The sequence below is a fragment of the Pteropus medius genome, unplaced genomic scaffold, assembly GCF_902729225.1.
Source record: "Pteropus medius unplaced genomic scaffold, Ma_sr-lr_union100, whole genome shotgun sequence".
Taxonomy (NCBI): Eukaryota; Metazoa; Chordata; class Mammalia; order Chiroptera; family Pteropodidae; genus Pteropus; species Pteropus medius.
In genome coordinates, this window is record NW_024352947.1 from 3,067,028 (window position 1) to 3,089,993 (window position 22,966).

Consider the following 22,966-nt stretch of genomic DNA (forward strand, 5'->3'; position numbering starts at 1 on the left):
GTCCTCGCACGGAGCTGTCTGTAACGGGTACCCCGGCGTGATGGCGCCGGGCTGCACTAAAGGCCCGTCTCACGGGAAACGCTGGCCCGTGCGCATGCGTGCGCTTCTAGGGCTCAGGCCAGCCTCACTGTATCCGAAGGTGACACCAGTGAAGAGAAAGTTTCCTCATCTTTTTCACACGGCAAACTAGGAATAAAGATCATTTTACTGTCCTGAGGTGAACATTTTATTGCCTGAAGCTGGAGGTGAGGAGCCTGCAAACTGGCCGCCAGGGGCCCGCCCAGGGTTCTGAGGAAGAAGGTAGAACAGGAAACTCCTGGGCTCGCCAGGCTCATGTAACTCATGTTTTCTTGGGGATGAAAAAATGGGCTTTTCTCCTTTATGCACCTCTGAAAAATAACAAACGAAATTTCCTGCATTTTGTGAAACCTTAGGCCTTTCTCAGCCTCACCTTCCTCGTCTACGGAAAGATACACAATCACAAGTTGTCCTATCGTACAAGGGTGTTGGGAAGATCACACTATATCTGTATACATGCTTAGAAAATAGGAAGCACTGCAAAAATAAATTCACATAATATTAAACACTGTAATAGCAATACACCTCTAAAACAACTGTAAAACAAAACAACCTTCCAAAACTAAAATATAGCTGTAGATAAATCACTTCACTTCAGGAATACCTAGCAGCTCTTACTGATGGAGAACCCCTTGATGCTAACTTTTTAGTCCTTGTAGTGTGTGCACATCTAAAACATCACGGGTGGGATGTGTTTCAGAATTCAGAACTTTTCAGATTTTAGAAACACAGTACATACACTATTATGAAACACCCCACCAGAGTGTGTGGCGACACCTGTAATCGAATACACTGTTTCTGCAGCAACATGTAAGAATAGTAACAGAATTTTTTTAAAAAACGCTATAAATATTCTTACATTAGTTCAGGTCAGGTTTTGCTAACAAATTAATTTGCACCCAACATAACAAAAATGTTTGTTTTCAGATACTGGAAATGCATGTAAAAGATTGTGCAGCTGTACTAGAAGACTATTTGCCAGCCAATTTCAAATACTTTTATAACGTTTTAAGGGTACAATGTACTTTGTGATGTACTTACTGTAACATAATAGCTTCATAAACTGGAACACTGTATCAAATAAACTTTAGGAAAATATACTACTTATTGCCTTCAAAGTGGGTTCAGGCTAATGATTTTTTGAAAGACACACTTGATACTGTGATTTTAAAGTAAGAAACCACTGTCAGAATAATACCCTTTAAAAAGACATGTACGAATGTGCCACGCACATTGGTCACAGTAATGACTGAGGATTCGCTGAGCAGCTGGTCAAATGAGAAAGGAGAAAGGCCCAGAGAAGGAAGTTGGGAGAAGAGGCTTTTTGTGTCACTCATAATAAAATCCAATCGACCAACTTCGACGAGAGGGACGCCTGGGAAAGAAGGGTCTGGAGGGAAAGGACTGAACGCAGCCAGCGCACTGCTCCCCACCCTGTGTCCCCGAGTCGAGAACTCCGTACCTTTAACGATTTGGCCCCCTTTTTGTCACCTGCGAACATGGATTTCTCATCAAAGTGCATGGGAAAGGACCTGATCAAAGAACGATATTGTAAGTTACAGACAAAAAAAATCAGTACTATGTATTGGAGCTGCTAGAATTTTCTATCCCTACAAATATTTAAAATTCATAATTTACACATGCTTAAGGCTTAGTAACATAGAAGGTGGCAAACAGTTTGTTCACCTTTAAACTATTCAGTAAAAGATGAAAGCAATATAATGATGGCTTCGGAATGTATAAGTCTAATGTTCTAAATAAACGACATAACAAAAATAATGTAAAAAATTAAAAACAATCTATGTGAAAAATGTGCAACACTCAACATTTTAAAGCATCATTTAAAATTAATGCATAATTTACTTTAAACATTTCTTAATCCAACATGCTCATTTTACAACCAGTAAACTCAAGTTTTATAGACCTAGCATTTTTTATGAAGATGGTTATATTCTGGAAAGTAAGGCTAATGTTCCCTTCGGTGTCTCTCTTTATGCTAACATCCGATATCGTCTGAATTTAATTAGTAACTGGAAGAATACAAAATTGGTAGAAAGAACATGAAAGTCACATTAAATTTTGATACCGCACAAAATTTCAAGTTATATTTTAACTTGAAATTTAACATTCGCCAGTTTGCGAATGTGAAAGTCTGCAACGATGCTTTATAGATGATTTTCAGTTAACGTTTTTAGAAAACATTTTCAATACTGCTGTTCTATTGACCATTTCCCTCTCGGTTCCAACTCTCCCTTTTCCTAACTCTTAGCAGCCAGTTTCTGTTGTATTTCAAGCGCTACCTCATGCAAATATGGAGCAGAGCATTTCAGAGCACTGGTGATGTGTGATTCTTACTTTGTATCTTGAAAAATATTCAGCAGAAGAGTTTTTGTGTCAGCATCATCCTCTACATTTCCAGTGTAAAGATCGACAATTGAGCGCTCAAAATATGGGGCCACCTTTGATAAAGCTCGAAGCTCAATCAAGTATAAAAAGTACAGGTTCTTCAGCCTCCTTGGACCTTCTCCCTTGGTTTCCACAGGGTCAAAGCGGCGTTTAAACTCTTTTATGTTAGGCCCCCAGCTAGGTTTACCCCAGGTTTCTAAAGAGAGAGAGAAATACATGACACGCTTCTGACAGAATTTTTTTCTCTACAGAGAATACATATTTCCCCTCAACGATTTTAACACTAAAGGCAAAATTTCTATGTAAAAATCTGATTACCTTCCAGAAGATAATTCGCGCACAGATGTAAATTGATACTAGCATGAAGTCCTGATATGAGCTTATAGAAGACTCTCTTCTCCAGACATAAACCTGCTCAGAAAAATGATGAAAAAGAAATCGCTTCCATTTAGATAAGAGGAATACTGAAGATTCAGTACACAGGCTTATTTTTAAAGTTAAGATTCAAAGACATTAAAAATAAATCAAGGAATAATATGAAATCATTAGATCAGGATTCTCTCAGTAGAAGAGAAAATAAGATTGTGACTTCAGAATGGAGTGAACCGAATATAACTTAACGCAGAACAAGACAGGAGATGCTGGGCTACTGGAGGTCCCAACACTATGGAGGCACCTGGCAGGTTCCCACGTTACCCAGGAGGCAATGGTGTAAATTTTTCACGGTTTGGGCTACACTAAGGCAAAAGTAATCATAAAGTCACTGCTTTGGCTTAACAACAGTTGTTTCTCCTTTTTCCCGTTCCTACGAAAGTCCTTTCTTTGGACCCACTTGGTGATCAAGGAAGGAGAGGGTTCTGCTTCTCTCCTTCCGCCAGGTCCCGTTGTGTGGCTGATGAATCCTCCGCCCTAGAATTCTCCAATTCCGCTTCACCATGTGTCCCTCTTGTAAGGAGCCCAAACTTGGAAAACCGTTTACTATGTGAGTACAATCGTGTCCGATGGAGTTCAGGACTATAATGGAAAATTATTTTATGGAACCTTCTAAAGTCGCACAGGCTTTTGCTCAAAACAGAGGTCAAGAAAATTCCACTACCCTATCCTACCCTGACCTCCATTTTAAAAGATTTTCTCTTATTATAAGAGTGATACGCATTGTAAATGTATGAAACTTAAAAATGGTTAAGATGGTAAATTGAAAGTTATAGTTCACGATAAAAAAGAATTTTTCAGAAAATGTTCTTTATAGAAAATTTTTAAAATAAAAATGCAAAACAAGTAAGCTTTAAGGACCCACCAGATGTAAAGCAGTTGGCTTCTTCCCTCCTTTCCCAACCAGCAGAGGTTTTGTTTTTGTCATTTTTGCTTTCTGTTTTTTCACACTCCCTCAATGGAGGGAAAATGGGCTTCAACAGTGGAAACTAAAAGCTCATTTATATGCTGGGGGATTTTTTAAATGTCAGAGTATGCAAGTGGCTTGCTTTGTATGTTTTCAAGATCTTTTAGATCCTCAGTTATTCTCTATGTTCTACCATAGATGGCTCTGAGGAAGTAGCTTCTAACAGGAAAAAAGAATTCTTTTGAGATCTCAATTCAATTCAGAATTTTTGCTAGAATATTCTCATTGTCATGGGCGGAGAGCAAAAGGTAGAAATTAAATTCTACTATGTAGCTTCCTCCTAAAAATATATGGCTAATTTAGACTATGTACAGTAACAAATAAACTATCTGAATAAATTTGATAAAACATTAGGTGGTAACTTCTCTGGCAAAACTTCTCATCGAATCTGTTATCAAGTAGCAAAATGATCAGATTTCAAGTTTTTTCACTTTCTTTTCTCCTCGCCCGCCTCTGTAAGCAACATTTACATCCAGTAAAATGTCCAAAGATTGGAGAAGGGAAATCAGAAAGCAAAGCTTGTGAAGATCCGTACAGCTAAAAACGAGACCGTGAAAACCTAGGAGGCGATTCTCATCTGCGAAGCCCACGAAGCCCTTGTGACTCGGGGATGGGGACAGCGAGCAGGGAGGAAGAGAGCGCACTTCCCCCAACGTGACCACCAGGACACTTCAAGCAAACGGTAATAACCGACGATGTGCCAGCTGGTGCACGGATGACACACGCGGCACACTGAGCGGAACCTGCTGGCCGCTTTTCCCGCCTGCGTCCCCGCCAGGCCCGCCGCGGCCTGTGCGCATGAGGTCCGGGCCACCTCCAGTCCCGCACTCAAGTAAAAAAGGCAAATTCCATGAACATCTACTCCTGACATTACAGAGCAAATTCAACTACCCCATTTCTAAAGTCGTTTTCTCTTCTCTTGCATTTAATTTCATTCGAATTCATCTTCGATAACTGAATTATAGGACATTGATATATTTCTTTCTTTCACAAAAGGGCTCGATTTACTGTGCTGTTTGGCATGAGGACACTGCTTGGTGGTTTTCAAAGGAAGTTTTACAGGCGTGACCTACACTCACAGCTGGATGGTGACTGCCACTGTCATGCCCCCGATGAGGAAAATGAATCTGGGAAAAGCCGAGTCAGTTATCTATAAATCGGGGTGCTCTCTGCATCACATATGGGTACTCGGGACTGCCATCAGCCAGACCCTACAGGATTGCTTAATACTGTACACCCTAGACTCCAATTCTGCCCACAATGTCATTGTCATCCTCATTATCAATATTCAGAGTCTGACCACCTCTTTTAACCTAAATATTGCTTTTCACAATTTGTATCTTTAGAACAAAGCTACTTAAACAAAGCAAGAACCTTCTTCCACACAGGCCATTCATCGTATAATTCCTAGCAGTATTTGCACATTGACACTGTTTGCCTTAACGATGCCCAATATATGCACGTAGTTCATTAAAAACAGAGAAATCATGTTCACAAGATAACATCACAAATTAACAAACATAAAACAGAACTAATTACTTAGTTTAGCTCTGTAGAGTTCCTGTCAGGTTATGGATATGAAATATCAATTTTCCTATATCATTCAACTTGCTTACCTTTCATTAATACATTTTAACTTTTGGTTTCATAAATCAATGGCAAATTGTTAAAAAGCATCATATATCCAGTTGTTAAAACTGTAGGATGTTTTAGCTTTCCATTAGTAACATTTTATATTTCAACACAAAAAACTATAAGAATGCAAAAGCTTCTAGTATACTGGGATCTATACTGCTTTAGCCTTTAAGGAGACAATTTTAGGCAAAATTCGCATGTGTAAATATGTTTAAAACCTTCTGGATTCAAATTTATCTTCCCTCAATTTCATATATAAAAAAAGTACTTCCTTCCAAACAAGAACGTCTCTACCTTAAAAAGCAGGTTTCCATAATGGTTTTTAGAAGAGTGGTTTGGATGAGCATCACATACAGAATAAAATAAGACTTGTGAGCCGGTTAGGAAAACCTGATGACAGTGTCTGCCCTGTTTGTTTCCATAATGCTAGTTTTTGGCTGACCGGTAGCCTCAAATTTTTTAAAAAACTGCACCCCAACATATAAAAACCTGAAACATGTAATTTTCTTTCAAATACTGTCAAAATTAGTTGTCAAGAATCCTAAAACTTACAAAAATATATTGAATAAATACATTTTCTACAAGAATCCAAAAAAATGTAAAACGCCAAAAGTTTACCTTCTAGCCATGTGTAGAATGATTCTCCTAAAAAAAAACCACACAGAGAACTGGGTTAAAATATATAGTCATTTATATATTAGAATAAATTAAGTCTATACAATATTTTTGTGACAAATTAAGAAATCTCTCTAGAAATGTCCACTGTTTCATGTAAAGTAGAGAAATAGGCATCTGGTTCTAGAAAATCATACTCTAATTCAAGTATTGGGAGAATGTTCTTATGATTTTTTGGCTACAAATTTTGAGAAAACATTTCAGTCAAAATGTTATGTAAATCTTATTCACTAGGAGGCTTAAACATCCTTAAGTATGTGAGGAGAGTTTAACAGTCTTAAATTTGCTTTTGATGATTACGATAGCACTCTTAAAAATTCTAGAAAAAATAGTGAATTCTAATTAATACAAAATCAAATAATTAAGTATTCCATTTTTCCCGATCCAGTAAAGCCAGGTATATTTCTTTGATTATCTAAGTTTCAAGGGATAATTTAAAAATTTCTTAATTTTCAAGATAATTCTTCAGAAAAATTAGTGACTAGCACATGGAAGGGCCTGACTTATCTGTGCGCTGATGCTAAAAGAGCTATTGCTAGACCAAATTGTTGTTCTGACTGAAAAGGAAAATGGCAGTCAATAAAAGTCAAAATAGGTAACGCGCTTCCCAAATTACACATTCTTATTTTATTTTGAGACAAGCAAAGCATGATAAGAAAACTCAACCCACAGATGAGCTGAGGGTGGAGTCCAGGGGATCAATCTGATGGCGGTGGGGATTTCTTTGCCTCCTGAGAGTCTGCGCACTTTGCAAAACAATACAGACATCTTCCTACGGATTCCTTCACTCAGCATCCTCTAAGGACCACTTATCATTATCTCACTTGTTTATTCAACCCCAACTGCTAAGAGGAAAGTCGAGCTCCCCTATATAAAGTCTTTCCTAGGTTCCAGGGTCTCCCCAAACATGCTTCATTTTTCCTTTCTCATCTCCTTGGTCTATACTATCTCCTCCAAACAGCACATACTTTCCAGTTCTGCTGACCTGAATCTGCCCCATTATTCATCTCAAATGCCACCTCCTCCAGCAAGCTTTCTCAGATTGCTCCAGTGAAATAGGATTTATTACACCTTTAAAGAGCCCTGGCACCTGTCTGTACTTTGCCATCACCTACGTAGAGTGCTCACCATTCTTTCTACACACTGGCAGCTCCTAAAGGGAAGGCTTCATGTTTTATGCATCTTTCTATCCTGCACACCACGGTGCCCTTGAACACAGATATCCGTTTGAAAAAATTATTTTGGCTCTTTTGGGGCACCTTATGAACAATATTCATTCAGTAACCTAGAATAACTAATTGTCGATAATTATTAATATTCACCAGATTAAGTATTATAATGATAACTGAGGTTACAAATTTCAAAGTCAATAAGAAAATAAAGAAGTAACAAGACAAATTACCTGGTCAAACTACGTTAACTTCTTTTCTTCAGAACATATTCAAGTAGAGTATAATAACCAGAAAATGGGGAAGTTGGTATGTAATCACGGTTGCTATACTAAACATTTAAGAAAAACAGTCTTTATACTTTTTTAATATAGGATAACTACAAATTATTAAATATTCATTTTTTTGTCACCATTCATTGGTAGCCATTTTATGAAAAAAGATAAATTCTTTTGAATTAGAGGAAAGAACAAAGTTTGATCATTAAAAACATTTTCTCTATATTTGAAACAAACACAAACACGAGAGTTTTAACTCACCATCATCTTCTCCTGAAAGAGAAATAGACAAGATTTCAGAAAATGTTTCACATAGTTCAGATTCTAATCCTCTTTATTTTAATATGGGATTAAAACTTACTGTGTGTTAAACCATTAATAATACCATGAACTTTTGTTAGTGAGGTCATCCAGTAAATGGGACTTCTTAATAAGAATATCAGCCGGAAAGTACAAGATTATCACATGTTTTATACAACAAATGTCAAAAAGCAACTAAAAATAATCACAAAGACCATTAGTTTCAATAATTAAGAAACATACAAAGTCCTCCTTTTTTAACCCTCATGTGACGACCCACCCCAAACGCTATTACGGCCACGCTGGAACACTTTTCTCTTAAATTGCTGGTACGTACGTGTACACACACACACACACACACACACACACACTACACTCCCCCAACCCCACCCCTTAACAAAAGTACTTCTCGAACTGAAATCAGAAAAACTTTCGCTGCATTTCAGTTTTGGAAAAAGGTTCTATTTTTCCCAAGCTCTTGGTAATTGGTAAGCTAGCTGTGGAAGCCCAGCGTTTGGCTCAGGACAGCGTGAGGACGCCAGGCGGCGCTGCAGCTGCTCATCCACAGTGAGCGGCTGCGCGAGAGACGGCGTCGCACAAACCCCCAGCAGGAGCCGCCTCGCCCGGCCCCGCCCCTGGGCCCGCCCCCGGCCCCAGCCCCGCCCCGCCGCCCGCCGACTCCGTCTGCCCCTCGCCCAGCCTTCTGCCTCCATCTCTCACATTCTTCTTTTCTCCTCTTCCCTCCCTCCGCCGTCTTCTACATAGCACTCTCCTTCCCACCTCGTCTCTTCAGCAGTCTCACGTCTCTAATTTAGCATAATATGGAATCGAGTGTTTCTCAGGACTTGATGGTTTTGTTAAATGAACAATTAAACTTCCTGCTTTAACAGCGATCCTATTATTCAGCTATAAAGAATGAAATCTTGCTATCTGTGACAACGTGGATGGACCGCGAGGGCATTATGCTAAGTGAAATGTCAGACAGAGGAGGATACATACCATATAGTGGAATCTAAAAACAAAAGAAAGCCAAAAAAACCAAACGCACAGATACAGAGAACAGATGGGTGCTGGCCAGAGGCAGGGGATGGGGGTGGGGGGAGGGGTGGTGAAATAGGGGTCAAAAGGTAAAAACTTCCAGTTATAAAATAAGTAAGTCTGGGGATGTAATGTACTCATGGCCATTATAGTTAATAATACTTGACAGATGCTAAAAGAGATCTTAAAAGTTCTCGTCACAATAAAAACAAATTTGTAACTATGTTTGATGATAGATGTTAACTACTTCACAATACATACATGTAGCAAATCATTATGTTGTATACCTGACATATAGTTATATGTCTATTATCCTTAAAAAAAAAAAAAAGAAGTAATCATAGGGAAGAACACCTTCCCAACTCCGGCCCACACGCAGAAAGTGGAGGCAGGATGTGGGTGAGGAATCTTTTCTTTTTTCTGTAACCTTTTTACTGTTTCAATTTTTATAAAATCTTGTGTAACAAAAACATTTAAGTTGGAAATGAAAAGTTATAAAGTAAAGAGACAAAGGGTAAGAAGCAGGCACACCTTTCCCATGATGTGATGCCCTTCTCCAGGCAGTGAGAATAAATTTGGGGAAGAAAATCTGCCATATTGTGCAAGAGTGAGCATCTAAGAGCAGTCCATTCACTCCGCCTTTCTAAATCTCTTTGGTTCTCAGAAACACATCAAGATGCAAACCTTGACCAGGAAATTCAAGTTCTTAAATCAGTCCTGGTCCAAAGAAAACATCGGAATGGCAAGTCAATTACAGGGTTGCCCCAGGGGTCGGCGCCTCATTGAGAACGGGTCGGGTCGAGGATGCACCTGATAGTTTTGTACAATAACCTCCAACTGTCTACATCAACGCTGCCCCTCCGAAATATAATGCCAGCCACGCATGTAGTTTAAATTTTCCAGTAAAAAATTCAAAGAAGTATTTTCTAATATCCACATTTTAAGGTATACATGCACCACAATACATGTTAAAGTCATCCTACCAAAACAATAATGGCAAAAAAGTTTATGCTGCTTCCGTTTTTAAATTTAAATGAACTGAATTAAGTAAAATGTAACATCTGGTTTTGCGCTAGCCACTTTTCAATTGCTCAGTGGCCTGATGTGGCAAGTGGCTGCGATCTTGGACAGTGCGGTTCGGAGCGGTCTGCAGGAACCTAACCTCCTGAAACCGCTCTACATCCTTACAACTCAGAGTGTGGGACACGGGTCAGCACCTGGGGCCCCGCCCGGGACTTTAGGAGAATCCTGGGCCTCACCCAGACCGACAGAATCGGACCTGCATTTTAACAAGGCTCCTCGGTGGATTGTACGCACACCAAGTTGGAGAAGCACACCCTGAACCATTCTCAAACTTGGCCTTGTACTGGAATCATCTGGAGAGTTTAAAAAATACTAACACCTGGGAGTAATCCCAGAGATTCTGGCTTCAATGGTCTGGGATAAGGCTTGGGCATCCAGATTTTTAAGAGTTCCCCAGAAAACCTCTGATATATATGGACTACTTATATATTCTAATTAATTTTACATAAAGCTCTAGTTTAGGTCCTGGCATGTATCAGGCACTCAACAAAAACACGTAGAAATCATGAGACTTGACTATGATCTACTCTCATACTTTTGGTCATTCAAATAAAGCAAAATATAAAATAGTTGAAAATTTTCTCAAATTCAGTTTAGTTACAACGACATTTTATAAACAACCTCTAAAGGCATAAAAATGTATGAAAAACCCACCTCGGCTGGGTGCCAGAGGATTTAAAGGACGATAAACAGATCGAGGCCTGGAAAAGAAAAAGCACGAAACTCAAATATAACATGGTTTGAGTTTGTTATGTAATGTTTTCTCCAACAGAGACAAATGGTCTCCTCCCTCCGCCCTCCAGTCACCCTCCTCCCCGCCCCGCCCCCAGTTACTTGAAACAGTTTTCTTCGTAGATGCTGTTCCACACTCTCCACGCGGACGGCCCTTTGTAGCCGGTGTAACGCTCTGGGTTCAGCAACAGGTCCACGTACTGGGCAGCTGGAGACCTCTCATCTGCACAAGAAAATCCATAAGTATAACCATCCCTAGTTCACCATTTATCTGGGGTTTAGCGTTACAAAGCAGAGGACTACCGATAGCTTACAGAAATGCTACGCTTTTCAAGGCCTCTCCAACTGGAATGGCGGAGTGGTGAGCACACTTGTGACTGCACTTGACCTGAGACTTGTACGAACTTGGACTTGATGGAGGAAAACCTCCTCCTCCCTGTCCTCTGGACACTCGGTGCTCTGAGGTCAGGCTACAGTTCTCACCTTATTAGAGGCATTCATCGTTTCTTCAGTTTTTCTGCCAGGACTAAAAAGACCTAACAGAATCATCCCTTGTCTTAACATTTGATTTGTTTTCTCCTCATATATGGCCCTAAACACATGCTTGGAAACACTTGTTTTGTTAGCATGTACTGTATTAAAAATAGACATTTTCCTGCTACTCTCTACTTTGACTTATGAAGTAAATGGCTCAATAACTTTGATTCCAAATTGATCATAGACTTACATAACGGTCTAGTTGAAAAAAGTTATTAATTTATTTTTGCCAATGTTCACACACTGAAGTGCTTTTTTCCCTCTCTAATCAATACAGGCAAATTTCAAGAACTTAAGACATTTAAAATTAAATAACCACTTTCTGTGTTGAGACCTACATGAGTACTTACTAGATTTCCACTATCTGGACGACATTTTAATAGAGAGCTCTACGGGATCCAAAAGATAAAGAAAAACGGTCTTCGTCACTGAGGTGTGCATTCCAGGTAGGAAGGGAAACACGTGTCACACCCGGAAGAAAACCACAGTGCCCGTGCCCACGAACGTGGGGTCGTGATGCGTATTAGCTGAAGGGCCACGTATGTCGGCACAGACGTATTCCTTTATTTATATGCTTCCTGCCTTTTGGTGTCATGAGATTAAGTCAATAGGATACAGGCACCTGCCTTAAAATAGTGGCTAAATACGGTCCCTCTTCTCATTACCTGAGAATATATCTTCCTGTCAGCCAACGATATTCACTGGCCATTCAACGACCGCAGCCTAGGACTACCCATGATAATAAGGGCACGCGGCACGCGGACCCGTGCCTGCCAAGTACTTGTACTTCTGTGACGCAGGAAGAGCACGAGGGCCGTTACGACTCGGCATTACTAAACGAGCCGCATCCATCACAGACAATGGGAGCGTGAGTTTGGAAAAACGCTGGCTCTCTTTCTGGCATTGACAGAACTTAGATATTTCACTCTACAAAAGTCAAGTCACATAAAACGGTTAATTCACAGATGGAGAAATGGAAACCGTCCAATAGATTAATTTAGGACTTAAAAACAATTTACTTTTTAAAATATTAATTTAAAAATATTCAAATTATTAAGTCAATAAAAGTATGGCTTTTATAGTAAAATTCCAACAAAAGTTCTACAATTCACTAGTTTCTGTTATATATTTTTAATTTCCTTGAGCTGTTCTTGGTTAAATTCATTTGCAAAATTGGTTAAATTATGTATGTGAGCTTTACAAATATTAAGCACCCAAACGTATATTTACTGACACGTATAGGTACACGCGTATGAGAACGTGCATGTGCACGTCAGCCTACACATCATCGATTCGACTAGTATTATCCTGTTCACCCAACAAGCAACTAAACCAATAAAGAAAAACAGCTGGATTCAGATATTAAAGTATTCTGATTTAAAATATATTTTGAGGGAGTAGAAAATCACAAGAGTAAAATCAATTATATCAATTTTTAATTACTTTCTTAAGTAAAACTTACATTCTCAATGTTCTCAATGTGTATTCCCTTAATTCATTCAAAAGTTGTTTAATAATTTTTTAATGCTCTTTCAAATCCTGAAAAAGGTGGGCGTTGTTACCCTACAGGAGGGGTTAGCGAACTGGCCCGTGGACCCGTCTGCCGGGCATTTCTGTAAGGACTTTGCTTTCGTGTGCTCTCACACTGCCATGGCAGAGCTGAGTAGCTGCAACACAGACGACACGGTTCATAAAGCCTGAAATAGTCACTATCTGTCCATTTACAGAAGAGACAAGGGTTTCATCACACCCAGAGTGAGGAATGAGTGTGGGAGAAAGCCGCCTATGCGCACACCAGGGCTGGCGCCCATCCTCACCTCTGGGGACACCTGTGACGTGATTTGAGCTGATCTGTTCCTAAACTATAACTTACTTCCGTTAGTACAGCTACGGCATTCATTCGACACATTCTCTTTGGATCCCTGCTGTGTCCTCCTCGCAAAGCTCTCTCTCCCCCTCTACGAAGCTGCTGCGAAGCTGATCTCTCTACTGACTGTGCCAACCATCACCCAGGGATTCGAGGAATGTCCACTGAATCGAAACACCTAATTCTGGGAATTCGTCAACCTGAACTATGTTTTTCCAAACCTTCTCAAGCACACCTTTTCTCCCCACTGAGTTTTCTCGCCAGTCTCCTCACTTAGTAGGGACGTCATGAGGCTGCCCCGCATCTCATTTTCCAGGACGCCAGACACCCCTTCCCGCCTCCTAACCCAAATCTCTTATAATGGGAGCACAGGCCAGCTTCGTGTGCGGGCTTTTTGCTTATGGACACAGGGACACAGATCCAGGAGTGAGCCCACAAGCCCCCATCACCAACTCTATCCCCAGCTGCCACAGCCCACTGTCAGAACGTGAATTACTCGGTAGGTTATAACGCTCCTGCGTAATCTTGAAGCACAGGTAGATTTAGAAACTACTTTAAACAATACTTTTAATTAATCAACATGTTTTAAAATATAAAAGTAAAAATCTATCACACTACATAGGTCAATTATGAACCAATGACTTCATTCGGCAATGGTTTATGGTGCGTGTACCACGTCCAGGCACTGTCCTAGGCGCTGGGGACACAGAGTTGACCCAAAAGGATAAGGCCCTTGCCCTCAAGTGGCTCAGTCTAGTTGGGGGTAACGGATGATGACCGTAAAACTAAATAACACACAGGCGCTCACAGGGCGGCCCCGGTGCTCTGGGAGAGCAGGCAGCAGCGCAGGGCCATGCGGTCACTATTTTATACAGGGAGTGACAGCGGGCGTTGGTGAGGTGACATTTGAGCAGAAACCTGAAGCAAAGGGAGAAGCCAGCCATGCATAAAGACAATAACAACAAAAAGCGAGAGGGTAGCAAGGGCAGCCTACCTCAAACGGCTATTATTTAAAAACTTACTAATTGATCTGTAGGGATCTACAGGGATCCCTAGCCTGGATTAACAGCACAAATCTATAGAGATCATCTTCCTTTCAAATAACGATAGGACCAACAACAAAACGGCAGAGAGCAGAGTGTGTAGATAGATCCCAATAAACCGGGGCGAACTCTTTAGATTTTGTTTTAATCTGATAATTTTAGATAACTGCAACTTCAACTAAAAAATGACCCTTAGCCACTCTCAGAGTGTTTCTGAAAACTGCAGGCCTTGATCATTGGGGCACTCGCAAACGTCACTGCCTGGATGTGGCAATCCGACTAGCAGCATGGTTTTCTATTTAAAAACTACATAAAATATAAAAGTTACTAATTGCTGCAATTATGTAACCCTAAAAATCTTAAACGATGCTTTTACTTACATTCTTATAGGACATCTCTTCCACTTTTACAATTTAAGAAGCTAATGTTAAAAAATTAGTTAGCACGACTAATGACGATGGAGCACGTCAACTCAATCATAGCAAGTGACCCCCGAGTAGTATGAAATACCTACAGAGAAATACGTTCACGCTATTTACTGTAAGAGAAATATATAGTCGCAGAAATGATTTTTAATCTGAAAACCTGTTAAACAAGGACTACTGAATTTTTTTTTGTTTGAATCAAAGAATAGTTAAAATGAGAAGTTAGAAAGATGTGACTACGAGTGTTAAACACTCAAATATAATTAGAATAACCAAAGGCAAATGAAAGCATAAGCGGTGACATGTGCACTCCGCCTGGATACAATGGCTTGTGCTGATTAAACCTCTGACAATTCTAAATATCGTAACAGGGGTATTTATGAATTGCCCAGATACCCAAAGAAACTTTGCTCAGATTTCTTAAAATTTCCCCACTGAAACCATATCAACCGTGGTAATAACATTCCATCCCACATCTTCTCTATTTACTAGACTTCTGTGGAAGCTCCCTGTCGACTGCTTCACCGTAGCCTGGATTAACAGCACAATTCTATATGAGTCTTTTAAAAACCTTTAGAGAGCAGTACGACCACTCCAGATGTTTTGAAAGTTCAGAAGAAGGTCTGCTCTGTTTCCAACTATGCATGCTTGACCCCCAAATTCTCTTCCACCACCAAAAATATAATGACACCAAGGTAAACGTGAAAACAGAGGCCGAATGATTTACGTCTATGCACACAATTCTTGGGACTATTCTATAGATAAGAAAATTGTGAGTCACCTAAATTACCTTCTGTTAAGAGAAGTGGCAGTTACTGTTGGACAGTGCCCTGTCTTTGTACCATTCCAGGGAATTCTTGGAAAGAGAGCCGTGGGGAAGTCAAATTAGAGTCTTCCCCAGTACTGGAAGGTGTCTGTGCCCGTCCGTTGAGACCTCCAACAAATGCTATTGTGAACATTTTATACGTTCACAGGCCTGTAACCACGTGGCTTGAATTGGAGGTCCGTAGGAGACAGTGTGTCATAATGTGAAGAACACAGATTTTAGATTCAGACAGATTTGAGACTGAATCCTGTCTCAGCCTCTTGCCCTTGTGGGACTTGGCAAGTTACTTAGTCTTTCTGAGACCCATCTTCCTCGGATATGAAATAAACACACTTAACAAGGTAGCTATAAAGGTGAGAAATAAGGTACTTAAGGCACTTAGCACGGGGCTTACAACACAGGCTCTCAATAAATGTCATTATGAATGATAAGATCCACACAGCAACATCCAGTACATTATAGCTATAACTCTGTTGATATTTTCATTGATTTCACGTCTTATAAAAGAGTTAAAATTAAAATAATTTAATTACAATAGCTGACTTTATTACCGTCAAGTTCACAAAAGTGATCCTGTGAATCGTCATATCTTGCCCAGTCGATGAAAGCTTCTTTGCTTTGATTACTATGGGAAGGAGGGATAAAAAAGAAAATGATTAAATTTGGAGTTGAAAATTTTAACACTGTATCCTCATATAATTACGAATAGATAATCTGAGGTCACTTCTTTATCAATTAGATGGTGTCGCAAATTCAGTTAGAGGTTACATGAAGGAATGATGAAAACAAGATATCTGAAAAATAGATATTAACTTCCATGAGTGATTTATATTTCTTAACTATATTAAAACTATTATTAGCCTTAGTTCAATAATAATTACTTTGACAAGGAAAGTAACTTACAGATATACATAAGATGTAGTTAAACACAAAATTCAAGCTGGCCTTTTCGAGTGACTTAGAAACTAACGAATATTTATTATTTTTTCCTAAAGTGGGAATTAAATTTACTTTCATAATTCTTTTACAATAAATTGCTTCTGGGCTTATAGGACCCAAAATACCAAGAACTGCATTTCTAGAATCAACCATCAATGTGGTATTCACTGGCAACACCGAGGTCACTTTTATCACAGTACATCATTCATTTTACAGGCTACCTCACAACTTATAAAATCTATGATCGAGAAATCTGACTTGAAAAACCGATTAAAGGAACTACATTCATTTAAATAAATTCTGACCTACATTCACTTTAAACTATATTCTCTGTCTCGAGACCTTCTCTGTCTCAAACACGTGAAGGCAGCATCTGTAAGAGAATTATTACTACGCTTCCTTATTCGCTACACAAAAGGAAAAAACAAGATAAAAAAAATTGTTTGTGCACCAAGTATAAGTGACTAATTCCTAAACGCAGTGCCATCACAGCCAATTTATTTTGTATTTGAGAAACTGCTGAATGACATAAGGTGGGCTGTACCGCATACGCTTTATTAATAAATTTTTCCAATTCAATTTACTGTGGGATTTTTTCCCCCTATGGGAATATGTAATAATAAAAGTTAACAGAAAAATCTCTGTGGTGCCAGAAAACAAGAGTGCCTGACTTCTAATTATAGCTACAATAACTATAGTTATGTTTAATCAGACAATCTTCTGTTGAAAATTGTAAAGAACAAAGCAATTCTGACATAATTTCTTATTTCCTTGTTGGCAACATGACTAACTTGGAGGAACTTTTTTCTTTGAGCATCCTTATTTGATGCAATTTTGCTGACTGTTGCATCTAACCCCTGCCCGAAGCCAGGGTAGTAGAAAAGATCTGGAATGCTTATCTAAGACTAATAGAACTGGCCCAGTTTGGCTTGTGAACGAGTTAGAAGGAATCTCAGAGATCACCTAGACCAGTTTTTCCAAAAGACAGTCTGAAGACAGATGCCAAGCTACTTAATTTCCTGAGCTTAACCCCGGGCTACCTGTCGAGATGTTGCTGTAAGTAAAGCAGCAGCCTTTGAAATGGCAAACACAGGAACGGGGAGAGATGAGATGGAGGGATTTCAAAGGGGCATGAGAAAACTTTTGGGGGTGACAGATATGACAGCCGTCCTGATTGTGCTGACTTTCGTGGAGTGTATACATCAAAACATTAAACTGCACATTCTGAATGGGTACAGTGTATTGCGTGTCGATTATATGTCAACGAAGCTGTTTGTGAATTACAGCAGCCACGGAGGGATAAAAAAGAAAATGATTAAATTTGAAGAAGCCGTGGAATGAGGAACGCTTGTCCACTACTAGTGGCAACATCTCCTGGGAGTCATTTTGGAAGAACACTTGGCGGTATTTAATTCCACTCCTAGGTATCTTCTCCATAGAAATTTATACCAAATGCACCACCAAGTGTCCTCCAAAACATTTCTGGAAATGGCCTCGAAGTGGAAAACAGATTGAGACATTATGGTGCAGTCTTGCTCTGGAATACTATATATCAATTAAAAAGAATTAAATGCTACTAGTTCAAGAACATGAATGGATTTCACAGACATGACACCGAATGAGAGAGGCCAGGTACAGACCTCCCTCCGGTCAAGACGGCGGAGTAGGTAAACGCTGTGCTGGTCCCCTCTCGTGACCACGTCAAAATTACAACTAAACTACACAACCACCACCACTGAGCACCATCTGAAGGTTAGCTGAACAGAAGCCCTATAACTAAGGACATACAGAAGGGGCGACGTTGAGACTTAAAATACAAAAAAAAATATTTTATAAAAGAGGTCAGATACAAAAGAATACATTCTTTTCCATTTATATAAATGGAAAAGATTTACTATTCCATTTATATAAATAAGCAAAACTAATCTGTTAACATAACCGAAAATCATAGTGAATTCTGGAGCATGGTAGTGACTACGAAAGGAATCCTGGCCACCTTCTGGTCGGCGAGTGTATTGTTCTAGACGGTGGCTACAGAGTTGGGTTTGCTTTGTAAAATTAAATTGACCTTTACACTTAAGAGTTGTGCACTTTATTATATGTGTATTATACTTAAAATTTAAAGTTGAAAAAATTAATAACTTCTGTTAAGCGACAAAGAAAACTACAAGCAAAATTAAAAGACGAGCCCTAAGAACCCAGACGGCCGACATAGAACTATCGGATTATATGAAGAATGCCTACAAATTAATATAATTAAAAATGCAACCCCCAATGGAGAAACAATAGCAAAGAACATGAGCAGGCAATTTACCCCCCAAATCTTGTAACGACTGAAGGCCCAGTCCCTGCATCATTTCTCTATTTTACATCCTCTCCTGGATAATCTCATTCAGTTAACGGTTTCTAAACGCTATATATTCTTTAAATGACTTCCACATTTTATCGCCAGCCCGGACCTCTCCCCCAAAACTGAGACTTGTATATCCAACTGCCCGCTCACCTTCTCTAACTGGGTGTTTCATAGGCAGCTCAAACTTAAGTCCAAGGCTGAACTATAATTTCCTGTCAAACCTGATCCTCCTACAGATGTCCCCAGTTCAGTAAATGACAACTCTTTTTCTAGATGCAAATCTTGTGGTCATTCACAGCTTATGTCTTTTTTACACCCCTTTTGGCAAGGATGTGGAGAACAGAACAAGTTCGCGGCGCCGGAGGTAGAATCGTCCACACAAGTACTCTGGAAAGGCACTAGGCAATATCGAGAACAGTTCTAAGCGGGTCGCCCTAAGATTCAGCGATTTTACTTCTAGCGTACGCCAAAAAAATGAATAAATAAAAAATGCTCAAGGTAGCACAATTTATAGAAGTGAAAATGTGAAACAACCTAATTGTCCATCAATAGGAATATAGATATGTAAAGGATGGCATATTTATATGAAAAGCATTCACCAACTAAAAGAATGAGACACATTATATTTTAACGTGGATAGATCTAGAAAACAAAATGTGCAGAGTCAAAAGAAAGTTGCAGCATGTTAAACACAGTGTGATCTCACATGAAGGAAAAATGAAATCATATACACAGATCTATACACATATATGTAATTTAAAAAGTGTAGACTGGACACACATCAAATTCATGACAGTAGTTAGCCCTCAGAAGGAAGGAAAGAAAACAGGATTGAGGAACAGAACGTGGCAGGTTTTAAAGTTATCTTTGATATTTCCCTTTTTTAAAAAACGATTGCCAAGAGGTAGAAAATGTTAACATTTATTCATTTGGAGTGGAGGATATACGGGTGTTCATAATATCCTTTTTACTTTTCTATATTAAAATGTTTCTTCAATGAGATAAATAAAACTGCTAACTTTATTAAGTCTATAACAATGATAGTACCTGAATACAAATCTAAACAAACATGGAAAGTAAAAAGAATTTCTGTAATATTCCATTCCCCACTCGCAACTATAGATATGTTCAGTCACTTTATATTGCATAATGAGACCACTTACGAATCATTTATGTTGGTCTTCGAAAGCAAGTTTGTACTTAGAACAAATCAGGAAATCAAAAGAAATTTACTATTAATGGTTATGTTAATAGTAAAACTTTTATCATTCAAAATCTAACATATAGATTGAATAACTATTCGTAAAAGACTTATTGGTTCAAGTTCCTTTTCCCATAAAAATCAGGAAGAATAGACCCATAAGCCCTGATAGCTGAGCAGTCTTCTAAATTTTTACTTTTTAATAGAGTCACTATTGATGATTTAGAAATTTAAGAATAAATTTAGCCAAGAAGAGGAAGCAAAGCTATGATGAAATTCAGGATAAAGAGTCACTTCTTCTTTTTAAAAATTAGTTGAAACTTCAATGTTTTAAAATCACAAGAAAAAAACACATTTTGGAGATTTCTGATATAAACAAGAGAATATTTTTTAAATACTACTAAACGTAACTTACCTTAATGTGCTGTTAATTGCTCCCAGTTTATTAGCTTGCTCGCAATCCTCTAATTCTTTGGTATTGTTTGCCACTTTCATGTACTGAAAGGAAGTTCAAAATAAACAAGTTTAGTAATAATCATTACCTTCCTCTTTATCTCAGGCTCAACTGGCAGAACAGTAAATCTGTCAATGCTTATACACACTAAATAGAGATACATCCTATTACCGAAGTCTCTAACATATGTAAGAAATAGAAATGAAATGAGTCACAAATTTCTACCTAATGAAGAAGCGAAGATATTAAAAACATAACAATCAGCATTGTTGGTGATGATGTAAACCCTCTCGGGAACGTAATGTGACATTTATCTAGAACTGCAGAAATGCATAAGCCAGCAGTCCCACTACTGAAACTACATCCAGAGCAACGTTTAAAACGAAAACGAGGTACAACCACTTTAGAAAGCACTACCTTGTGATGCTGAGACGGGCGTACCCTATGGCCCAGCAATCTTATTTCTGCCTAGAGACCCAGAGAAACTCATGTGTGCACGAAAGACAAGATGCTGCTGCATCACTGTCTGTAACAGCAAAAAGCTGAAAACGACTGATATGTCGACCAATAGGGGAATGGCTATTTCGCGATACAGTCATATAATTGAATATTACACAGCTGTTAGAACAAAATCTATGTAGATCAATAGAGACAAAATTTCAAAAGCATAATACTCAATAAAAATACAAACTGAAAACATGTTTTTAACCTAAAGAAATAAAAAACATATATTATTGAAAAGTTTCGGAATTTCATATAAAAGATTTATATATACTTGTGGATAAATGCACGATACAGTATAAAAATAAAAAGGATCACAGAAAGATACACAGACTTCAGAAAACTAGCTCTGGGGAGGGAGGAAACAGAATGGGATTGGGAAGAGGTCAGGAAGAGACTCTAACTGTCCCACGCTGTTTGTTTCTGTACTTTAGCTCTGAAACACACACACATTAAAGAGTGAGCACGAACAGAAGGCCAGGGCGGGGAGAGAGCAGAAGAACGCGGGGAGAGGATGCGCGTGGAAACAGAGGGACAAAGTAAATCGTGGCATGCGCAGATGAGAAGAAGGATCACCTATAACAAATACATTGATTCCATTTACAAGTACGATGCTCTTGAAATGTCTTGATGACTGTTTACACAATACAGTCCTGAATATGACAGGTTCGCTAACTGAAAGACAAAAACACACGTGCACGATAAAATGCCAGCCGAGGAGGCCGACTGACACGTTACCCGCTGCAGTTCTGGGGTTTCCAAACACAGAGCTGAAGCATTTCGAAACAAGCTATATAATTTTAATCGTAACACTGCACAGCTTCTCTGCTGGCTGCAAGAATTAGGAATTTGGGATTTTAAGGCAGATGTGTCCACTCCCAGCTAAGCACAGTCCAGAGGTGCGGGCGGTCTCTTCCACAACCAGCGCCACAGCAAGTGGTGGGTTTGGGCACGTGAAGCAGAGAGAGTCTAGGAGGAGGAGGGACTCACCTTGTTAGACCTCCCGGCTTTAATTCCCACTGGAATTTTGCTCTTAAAAGAACAAACAACAATAACGTTAAAAGCAATCCTTTTTTGAGATTTCTTCACAAATTAATAATGCTATTGCTTTAATACAAAGACCGTTTTATTCTATGAGGAGAAAAATACACATTGGTTCAAATTCTGTTTTCATATTACCTCTTTGCAGTAAATAGTAGGTAGAATTGTACCAATGTACAGATTTGTAAATCATAGGATAGAAAGCTGAATGATATACAAAATCAGAGCATCAAAGTCAGCTCTAATTTAAACTCTCTATGCAGTATTTAAGTTCATGTAATTTTAAGGTTTAAAAAAAAATGACAATCGCTTTTTCCATAAACTTTCTTACCACAGAGATAAAAATTTTAAAGTTTTCAAAATTATTTGAAATATGTCATGCTGGATTTTAATTTCTATTCTAAACCGACGTTTAAAGTTTAGGCAATTTTGGATTAATAGTAGAAGGTAAGAATACGATTTACCTAGGGTTTACCAGTAGAAGAACTGCATATAGGTACAATTTTCTTTTCTACGAAGCTAATAATTACTTTTAGGCTTTAACAAACAAATTTATGAATTACACCTGGTTTATCAAAAACAATTTTAAACAAAAATCATATCTGAAACCAATCATAGATCGATCCTCTGATCAACCCAGGGGACTGATTTCTGATATTTGAATCTATGAGTTATCAAATTAATAGCCAGTTAACTACTAAAAAATTTTCATGTTTCATAAATTTTAACCAAATATCCAGAATATTTTCCTTTCAGGTTAAATAATGTAAATAATAATTATGATAAGAGATTTTTTTTGTAACCAAGAAAAAGACCACATAGATAGAAATATTACTTGCAGCCAGTATTTTATTTCAGTGTTTCCTAGAACCTCTTTAACACTGCCAGAAGACAGAAAATTGTACAATTCAAGTCAAATCTAGCAGTCACAGTTATAAGATCGTGAATTTAAAATATGGAATAAATACTAACCAACAAAAGCACTC

The 22,966-nt window shown here is 38.6% G+C and overlaps 1 protein-coding gene across 2 annotated transcripts in view; it reads right to left on the reverse strand.

Moving 5' to 3' along the window:
- The window catches only part of ERO1B (endoplasmic reticulum oxidoreductase 1 beta), a 44,687-nt gene that overhangs the window by 7,917 nt on the left and 13,804 nt on the right, over positions 1-22,966 (reverse strand). Inside the window, exons 4-13 of one of the 2 annotated variants that reach the window (XM_039850353.1) lie at positions 21,930-21,971; positions 20,400-20,482; positions 16,043-16,116; positions 10,896-11,016; positions 10,716-10,762; positions 7,902-7,913; positions 6,137-6,163; positions 2,803-2,895; positions 2,434-2,680; positions 1,541-1,610 (exon numbers count right to left, since the gene is read on the reverse strand). In XM_039850353.1, the coding sequence (XP_039706287.1) occupies positions 1,541-1,610; positions 2,434-2,680; positions 2,803-2,895; positions 6,137-6,163; positions 7,902-7,913; positions 10,716-10,762; positions 10,896-11,016; positions 16,043-16,116; positions 20,400-20,482; positions 21,930-21,971 (816 nt within the window). The remainder of the gene's footprint in view (positions 1-1,540; positions 1,611-2,433; positions 2,681-2,802; positions 2,896-6,136; positions 6,164-7,901; positions 7,914-10,715; positions 10,763-10,895; positions 11,017-16,042; positions 16,117-20,399; positions 20,483-21,929; positions 21,972-22,966) is intronic. The other variant, XM_039850354.1, reaches the window with a different exon arrangement.